The sequence below is a fragment of the Hyposmocoma kahamanoa genome, unplaced genomic scaffold (genome assembly GCF_003589595.1).
Source record: "Hyposmocoma kahamanoa isolate Upper Pololo Valley unplaced genomic scaffold, ASM358959v1 76, whole genome shotgun sequence".
Lineage (NCBI taxonomy): Eukaryota > Metazoa > Arthropoda > Insecta > Lepidoptera > Cosmopterigidae > Hyposmocoma > Hyposmocoma kahamanoa.
Window position 1 is genome coordinate 7,461,332 of NW_020653900.1, and position 10,173 is coordinate 7,471,504.

Sequence of the window (10,173 nt, forward strand, 5' to 3'; positions counted from 1 at the left end):
AAAACAAATATACGCGATTTAAATCCGGAAAAATAGTTTCATTCCTATGTATAACAATCGCGAAAACCTAAGAACTCGATTATAAATTACTTACTTAACAAAAGACCAAAGTTGTGATATTAACTTTTCATTAGGAGCGGCCTACGTCAATACAGGACGTACAAAAAATACGCATGAAAAAAATTACTAGCGAACTAATTTGTGCAAACTTGACTTTTTTACGATATTTAGACGTATTTAGATGACGTATTCTAGAATTTAAGATCATATTTATAAAACTATCTAATTATGTGTATGGTTGGAGTTGATTGGGTCGCAACACCAAAAAACATTCAAATCTAGTAAGTTTACCCATTTTCTTATTATTTCCCATAACCCCATCGATGTAAAACAGCAATAATATATTGTTCTTTTATCATTCATAGTGGCTTACTAAGTGTCGGAATATAAATAATACGACAAAATTGATATACAAATACGTTTTTAATTGAGGGATAAGAATAATCTTTACATCTTTGGTGACAGGATCACTAATAATAGTTAGAGATTCGCGGTGGTGAAAAGCTAAATATCATTTACTAATTTGATCATAATTTTCATAAAATTTCATTATTCAAATTTTTATTTTCAGTTCGAACCCCCAGCGAGAATATCATTAATGCTGTAGTCACGTGGTCTGCGAAAACAAATAGTTTTAACTATTCTGATTTTAAAATTACGAACTGAACTGAACTTCATATTACAAGGCACAATGAAAAACAATTATTTTAAATTTTATTAAATTTTAATACATATTACAGTAACATTATCTTCATAGTATATTTCAGCGTGTATTATAAAATTTTTACTGTAAAATTTGGATTAACCACCACATAATTAATTTATAATTAAATAATTAATTAATAAACTGCCTCTGTGGCCGAACGGTCACCTTGCCGGACTGCCACGCAGAGGTCCCGGGTTCGTTTCCGGGCCGGGAGACTATTTGTATGGCATGACGCATTTATTTCTCTCGTGAGTTTGGGTGTGATTTGTAGGTGTTTATTTGTATGTTCATGGCACTCGCAATACAGGGTTTCCCTACTAAATTGCATTAAAAAAAACATAACTTTCACAGAAGTAGGTAGCATACATAAGTAAGACACAGTTTAAACAGATTGCGAAGTGAGGACGATAGCTTGACATATCATTTCAAGTTTTAATGTGACTTGCTAGGTTTGCTGCATCGCAGATTTTGACGATGTGACTAAGTAGTTTATTATAAGATCGTTCGTTATCGCGTTGTAAAGGTGTACAAGTTATAATTGGACACTAGCATGTTGCGAAATTTTAAACACCCACTTTATATTGCTGACATAATAGATGAGTCCAAAAGTAATTTAATATCATTTTTTCAGGTGTGCTATGATCGTTACAGTAAAAAAATATATTATAATTTCAAAGTATATAAACACTCATGGGATATATTTCATTAATAAGTAGTATAACAATAAAAAGATTATTCAGAGATTCATCTCGTGTAACAAACCTTTTGTATTTAACATATATGCGCAATCATTAGATATAATTATTTGCTAAAATAATGTATTAATCGTATTGGTATAAGGTATTTTTTATGCTTGTAAGTGATGGGACGAACAACACGTGCGCCAGGTGGTATAAGCAATACGCCTCTAAAGCAGTTGCAGCCACTCAGAGTTTTAAATCGCAAAGATGTGAGGAGCAGTGCTACTGCGCCCGTCAGTCGCCCTGAGACATAAGTTGAAAAGTTGGCGGCAAAAATGGGTAAGGTGGCAGTATTTCCCTGGATGACATCTTTCACAAGCAGATCTATTCCTACCATGTATTACCAGTACAATGTGTTAAATAACATAATACATTATTTGGTTTCATAAATTGTTGAAGTGCCTAAGCTAATAAATTAGCAATAACAACTACTAGTGCGCATGAATTTTATACCAAAATACTGATTGCACATCGAAATGAAGTGTTGGCGCATCGCCGATCGCGCTGCCACGGCACGCTTGGTCGCTCACTCGGTGTAATCAATAGTTTAGGTATACAAACAATATCTTGCTATAATTTTCCTTTTTTAACTTGGATCTGGCGTTTCACCGAGCGGCACTATCGCGATATATGCTTTCGAACCCAACACTCCTATCTTGGTTCATCATCGCACCTGAATTAGACTTTGGGGTTATATTTCTAATGCATTATACTCAATTAATTTTTTATTTGAAACGTTTATATAAAATGCTTATGCATTTTAAGCATAAGCATATAATTGCGACTTTAATGACATTCGATGTTTAATAAAGCCCGAAGTGAGAATCTTTTAAAATGCTAAAAAAAGTAATAAATTATTATAAAAACACAAAAAATTGTACTTTTGCGATTCAGAATAAATATAGAGATGTATACGAACATAGTTAAAACATTTCAAACCTTAAATCATGCGAAAAATTGGATTTGAATTTAGGTGGGCCTTAATTGCCCAGAGTACCTTACAAATGTTGATCCACTTTTCAGCGAATTCCATATACATGCATACACCATTCACTTGAGACTTCAGTTTATATGTCACTACCAAAAGTGGCAGATCAAAAAGTTGAATGCTAAAGGTGTTCAGGTAAATTATTAATAATCAAATATAAACTCGGCTTACTTATACCCGTAAATCCCATTACCAGAATGGGAACGGCAAGATTTAACAACGTCATCTCTAACGAGTGTATCGGGATTCTTTTCACAAATGTAATATAATAAGCTGTTGCACCACATGTCATCCAACCTAGCCGATGCGAACAGTCCACCACATGGCTGATTGTTGCCATAATTATCTGGCTGACCTGGCTCGAATGCTGTGTAGCCTGCTTCTTTGAGCGTTTGTCCTGTGAAAAGTAATAATGATTAACCAGTCCAGTGTACCCGGCGCAAACAAAATTGTTATGTCTACTCGCAGCGGTCTACTTGTTATGAGTGAAATTATGAAAGATAACCGCCAAACAAATAGGACATGAACTTCTGAACAACGGTCAATATAAATTAATAAGAACTAGGAATGCATAATTTAGAGAAATTACATTAATTCCAACAAATGGTGAAAATCGAGTAACGGTAAAAAAGATAGAAATAAATTTTACTGTATTGAATGGCGTCAATCTTCTGTAATAGTATTTGTACAGGGTTAACATTATCGGAAACCAAAGCATTTTTTTGGATCTAAATCTTGTATAGTTGTTTTTAATCATAATAATAATTATAATTCATTTATTTGTAAAAAAAACACAGGTTATATAGAAGCTGATAATGTACAAAATATGTATAATTTCACTGTGTCCGGCCAAACATTAGGCATACAAATATTGAAGGTATATTTATACATCACTCACATGCACTTCAATAGACTAAACCAGGTAACATGTTTCTTTTTCAATAACATTACATAGGCGTGCACACACGGATTTAATAAGTCAGAATTTAAACGCGATGTTAAAGGTGATAGACTTTCAAAAGTAACCAAAGTTTTGTGTACACTGGGTAGGTACATGTTTATCTTGGGTTGTTAGATCCGAAATAATAGTTTCATTTGCAAAGTGTAGTAATCGCGAAAGCCTTGAGGTGTGTACAAATCTGGCCAATGCGCCTGCCTGCAAAAGCCTCGCGAGCTGCACACGCACATTATATAGTGCGATTCATTACTAAGGCGCACTTTGCACGCGTGCAGCGCGCTCGCCAGGTCTCTACACACCTTAAGAACTTAAAATGTACACAAGTATGAATATGTTCACTCTTAGGTATACCAGAAAAGCATAAATAAAAAAGCACGGTTTTTCTTACCGTGTATTGTCAAAAAATCTCCACGTTCCTCAAAATCGTGATAACCGGCAAATACGATAGTTCCTTTCAAATTCGAAAATTTATATTTTTGGAACAGTTCCTTGACCACCTCGGCTTCAGTTTCATTGTTTATGATAATTAAATGGGCGCCTTCGGCTTCACAAGCCATATAGGCTCGCGTCCAGTTTCGTTTATCTGTATGAACCTTATAGCAACTGCCTGTTCTAGAAACGTAGTCTAAATATTCTGTAATGTAAATCAAAATATGATATGAATATTTCTAATATGCATAAAACAGTTGTCGTAAATAGTAAATTAATGTATCCTAAAACGTATAAATGACCGCTGTACCACAGAAAAAATTAGAATAAAGATGTGACTCTCAGTATTAATTGCAGGACGCTAAAGAACACACATATTGAACAATGTTTGTGGTAAAATTATTCGTCGCTTTGACAACCAACGACGACGTATTCAAAAGAAGACCTAGAGGAAAAGCAGAAACAAAAAGTGGTAAAGATAAAAATCGTATACTAGTTGACTGTAAAGGGAATAATAATACATACGATCATCTGTAGTTCCACAATTGTAGTCCATGCTTTTAACAGTGCTAGTCTTCTTATAGCACATGTAAGGGTATGTGTCTTTGCAGTTTACATCGGCGAAACTGCCACTCGCTTGCATAATAATGCAGTTTTCCGAATCGTTCTGGTTGTTGGGTTCCGTGTTTTGCCATTTGTGAGGAATTTTACTAAGAGGTACACCTGACGTTAAAGAAAGTACATACTCGAATTTAATATGTAATTTTAAAATCCATTGCATATAAATGAATAAATAACATAATTATTAATTCATATGAATTAATAATTCCATATTTTGATCTTCGTCTTGTCCTATCGATGAAATGTACTTTATTATTGTGGCTCAGAAGATATTGCCACTACTCGCGTCACTAGTAGTAGCCGTCAAGCTGAAGTGTGGGATATGTTTGCCATTGTGATGAAAGGATTTGCCAATCGGCGTAACGATCTCGGCGATTGTTGCCCAGGAAGCGCCTGACGTACAGAGGACATGAGTCATTGCTCTCCTTCTTTTGTGCTCCCTAATATATTTTATTTTGATAATTATATTATATTAACATACTTTGATCAGATCGTTTTTCTTCTGCAGTCGGTATCGTAACAATTGACTCAAAGGGAGGGTGGGAGTTGAAGCACAAATGAAAATCTTGAGATTGAAGCTCTAGGGTCTGGGCCCAATATTGTGGGAGAAACTAATGCTGCGAGACTCCGCTGGCTCGTGGAGAGAATGGGGGAAGATCGTGTCACGAAAAGGCTTTATTTGGGACAACTGAAAGGACGCCAACCGGTCGGACGTCCCAGCTACCATTTGAGCGATGAAGTCCAGAAGATCTCAAGGACCTCAGGACCAAGGAGCAGGCTCAGAACCGGGAGGCGTGGCAGAATTTGGTGTCGGAAGCCAAGACCCACTTTGGGTCACTGCGCCACCGAAGTAAGTAAATAACATATTTTGATAGTATATAATTATGATTCTAATCTACCTAGTGCTGGTAACACATTCCCGCAGTTTGCGAGGACAATTGAATGGCTACATAAGCCAATTCCGAGCCCATGAACGCGGCAGAATTTGAAAGCCGGCAGAAGGATTGACAGAAAGCTTTAGTATTAGACATGAGCGCCGATAATAGACCAACCGGCGGCGGCGCGCCGACAAAAAAGTGTCCGCGGCGGCGGCGGCGGTTTGGCGGCGCGAAAATGAATTTTTATATCGGTGTTTGTTTTTACAAAAACCGTTATACAAATACTTTTTCAAAAGAAAAAATGAAATAACGTATTTGCTACAGTAATCAAATTTTTGTCAGTTCGATCAGGCGCTCCGATCGTATGCACGCGCACGCTTCCATATTGTGTATGCGTAGTGAAAATGGCGACGCCAGTTATTGAGAAATTAATTTTTTAAACAAAACATCTTTAAATATAAAGTCACTAACAAACTTTTGTCCCTATCTATGTCACCTCTGCCGAGGCCGGACTATACGCTGGCCTATACTGCAGAAAACAAGGCAAATCTTTTTGCCTCACTCTTTGCAAAGAGTTCGCGTCTGGATCTAATCTTACCTCAGGCTGGCTACACTATGACGCCAATTCGCATACGCCAAAAAGAGGTACTGAGAACTCTGCGGAATCTAGACGTGAATAAAGCTAGCGAGCCAGATGGAATTCCAGCACTAGTCCTACCTAACTGTGCGCCTAAGTTGTCTCCTGTTCTCACACGCCTACACCTGTACCGCCTCTCAGTTGCGACTGGTGTAGTTCCCAGGTCGTGGAAGCTTGTAAACGTGCAGCCTGTGCCGAAAAGGGGAAGCAGAGCTGACTCTGGACAACAACCGTCTCTTGTCGAACCTTGAAGACAACGACCTCCTCAGTCCTCGCCAGTATTGTACCAGTACCAGTGTACCAGTACTGCAGACTTGTTCCCTGAACGTTATAACTTGGGCCTTTTCATAGCGAAAGTGAATAGGCATTCATCCATCGTCGACCTCATCGTCACTTTCCATCAGGTGAGATGGAGGTCTAATGCGAACTTACATTTTATAAAAAAAATAATTTTTATTTTAGAAAAGTAATTTTCTGGCGTCGCCATTTTCACATACACAATACGAAAGCGTGCGCGTGCATACGATCGGAGCGCCTGATCGAACTGAACGGCGCGCCGATTGCAATTGTCGGCGGCGCTGAAGCGAGGAAAAACGCGGCTTATTTATACCGCGGTGTAACGCGGTATAAAAAAATATAACACAACATGACACACGTTGCTGTGATCCCAAAGAAAGTAGCTAAATCACTTGCGTTATGGAAATCAGAAACAACGATGGTACCACCCAGAGCACCCAGACCCGAGACAATTAAGAAAAGTTAGTTTTCTACACTGGCCCGGCCGGGAATCGAACGTGGAATCTCTGAGCTGGCGACACCATGAACCGGTGTGCAAGCCACTCTACCACGGAGTATAGGTACACTCTTTTGGACCCTGAACCGAAGATGGCTTATGTTAAAGATTAATACAAGCGATTAGTATTATACCATGACTAAAATTTTGGATTTTCGTAATACGCGACTATAGGTTGATTATATAGTCTAATGACTATATAATTAAAAAACTGTCAAGAAGGTGAATTAGGATCGTGGATACCATAAAGGTAAACCGTAAAGTGAAAATGTTATTATGGATGAAAATAGTAAAATAAACACGATAGCCTAACAAATGCCGATCTTCTGTGTCTTGCCGCCCATATGTCACGGCTGTTGTTAATCATACATCATTCCAATATTGAAGAACACGCTACGGCAATGGTTTTATATTTTCGTAACGTTAATAACATAAGGCAATAAAACTTCCCCAGAGTTAAACAAAAAAAAACGCGAATAAGGAAATTTGTATATGTATATAAACGAACCCATGTTACCTTTATGGGAAATACACAGAAAAAACATACTAATGTAAAATTATACTAACAAGTGTAGAAACACCGAAAATTAAACCGACGTTATTTTACACAAAGCTACTGCTTTCAAATTTCGAGTTACTATCGAAAACTTACGCTGTACCATCTAAAGTATAACGAATTATCTAGAAAATGCTGATCTAGCTCGCTTTAATATTTTGGAGAAATATTTTTATGTGTATTTATTCTTTGTGTGCCAATAATTTAATAAGCATTTTTTCCACTATTGTGAAAACTTTGACAGTCCATCACATTTCCAATCGAAAATTTAATCACATCATTAACTTATGAATCATCTTACCTTCTACTGAACGGTAATCGCCTTTGGAGAACGTTGAATGGATACCAGTGAATATACCAAAATGGTTTGCTTCACATTGTTTGATCGTGTTTGTCATTGCGGATGCCATTTTGTCATTTACAGGAGAAGCTAGCGTGGCACCTGTGAAAATTGTTACATGAAATGATTTTTTTTATATTAATCTCTCTTCCAACTTAATATGGATTGTTTAGTATTTTTTTAAGAATTAAGGTATAATAGTAGCAGTAAGTTTTTGTGAAAGAGTTCGTCCAGGGAAGTACTGCCACCTTACCTAATTCTGGCACAAAGCGATAATGTGAGCTTTATTATAATAAATTAATGTGAATATTAGACACTTCGTTTCGATTTTGAAAGGTAAGGGTGCTGGTGAAATTATCTATGTATATATATATATACTATCTATGTGCAAAAGTCAACAGGAATTCTGTAAACTGGAAGCTTGGTTAACAGGCTATCATGCCAAACCCTATCAAAGGCCTATATGTCGAGAGATCGGTGATTACGATAGGTCTCACCATAGAGAGGCGATACAGGCGAGTCAAGACCGGAGACAACTCGAATGCACAGTTACATGATATAAATATGATTACTTACCTTCCAAATAACATTTTAGTCTAGCATCGTGCCAATTAGCTGGCACTTCATGATATTTCAAAAAACCCTCAACTTCCTTATTGTACAAGTAGTCATTTCTGAAAACTAGTCCTTCGCCTAGTACTGGAATAAAAAGTGCGGATTCTATTACAGATAGAACTTGTTTAAAAAACTAACTTTTCGAAATTATTTCTGGCCCCGGCACAGAAGTGTGCAGAACACTGCACACTTCTGTGCCAGTGCACAAGTCAGGAACACCTGACTTGTATCATAAATAAAGGAAAATCCGTAACTCTGGTAACATATTATTATACGTAAATATTTTATAAATAAATATTTTTATTATACTTTATATTTATGCTGGTGAAATTACAGACATATGAGATTTGTCAACTTATTTCTCAAGGCGAAGGGGGGAAGGGGCAATGCCCATCAGATCTTTGCCATTTAAAGCTCTGAGTGGCACTGCACCTGTTATGGTCAGGCGTGTAGCTTACCATCAGGCGGACGACTTGTTCGTCCCATCACTAGAAATTATGTTAAACATATACATTTTATTATTTTCACAACTTTTTTACTTTTCGTTTATTATTTATTTACAATGGCAAGCTAATATAATACAATACATAAACAGAGTATAGCTAAATAAGGCTAAATAAGCTAAATAAGGTACAATCCAAATATAAAAGCATTATACATATTCCATGACTATGCAGTCACCTGTATATTCGACAGTTTAATATCCCATTGATATACTGTCAAAGTGACACACTCACAAAAATGCACAGGAAATGTGTTCCAGTATATAAAAGAAAAACAAAATAAAATCTTACCGCTAGGCGAGTAAATGAAGAATAGTTGTAAAACAAACAACGACTTCATTCTCCTTTCCATGTTCGAGTGATACTAAAACAGGTGTCTACAGAAAAATGTTTTATAAATACTACCTATAAGGAAAACTGAGTTTCAAATAAAAAAGGTTCGTGTAATGAAATCACTTCACGAATAAAGGAGTAATATGTTTTGAAGACAAAGTTATCAAAGTACAGCTACTGATCGTAAAATCGTCGGCAGGGGCGTCCGAGGTTTTTTTGTGATTGGCGTGAAATCGGCGAATTTTTCAGGTCTTTAAAAAAAATTCAAACATTGTGTATCTCACCCTTTATATACATTTTCAACGTTATACACTGTAACTTGTACTTTAGCAGGTATGTAGGTACTGCAACTAAAAATTAATCTGCTCAAAAATGGTTGAAAAAAAATCAACTACTTAAAAATAAACGCTTATAATTTAAAAGACAGGAAGGTAATTCATTTTAACTGTACGGAAATATATTATATTGACTTACAACAAATCATTAACAAAGAAGCTTCATTAAAATAAAATAAATTTTCGCCACGCTGACTTTACGCCGTTTTTACGCCTATTTACGCCGATCAACGGCAGTATGGATAACATACATACAAAAAAAAGAACATACAGTCGAATTGAGAACCTAATCCTTTTTTGAAGTCGGTTAAAAACATGTCAACGGCGGCGGGGACGCTCACATGTCCGAAGTAAACATAACGTATGGATCTAATAGTAACTTACTAAGTAACTAATTTACAAATACGTTTTTAACTAGAAGATAATTAATATAATATAATTTTAGCGCCTTTGGTGTGAGGATTAATAAACCTCAGTAAGATTGTGGGCAAAAATTTAACTTTTCATTCATTGATTTTAGGAGGCAAGCGCTTCTAATTAATTGATGACTGTGGTGTTATTAGCAGACGGAAATACTTAAGAACTTGAAACAATAATAATGTACATTGAGTTTTTTTTTCACTGGGCCAGGGAAATAAAAAATCATATAAGATACAAGACTTTTTTGGAATAATTACGTCT

At 36.2% G+C, this 10,173-nt stretch overlaps 1 protein-coding gene across 1 annotated transcript; it reads right to left on the reverse strand.

The window, feature by feature from the left end:
• Positions 1–491: 491 nt before the first annotated feature.
• On the reverse strand, positions 492–9,201 carry LOC113232482 (C-type mannose receptor 2-like). The gene is made up of 7 exons (XM_026467226.1): positions 9,116–9,201; positions 8,283–8,405; positions 7,668–7,808; positions 4,407–4,604; positions 3,841–4,086; positions 2,666–2,891; positions 492–676 (listed from the first exon to the last, which is right to left on the reverse strand). The coding sequence occupies exons 1-7, from the start codon at positions 9,174–9,176 to the stop codon at positions 628–630; spliced, it is 1,044 nt and encodes a 347-aa protein (XP_026323011.1). The 5' UTR covers positions 9,177–9,201; the 3' UTR covers positions 492–627.
• Between the last annotated feature and the right edge of the window lie 972 nt (positions 9,202–10,173).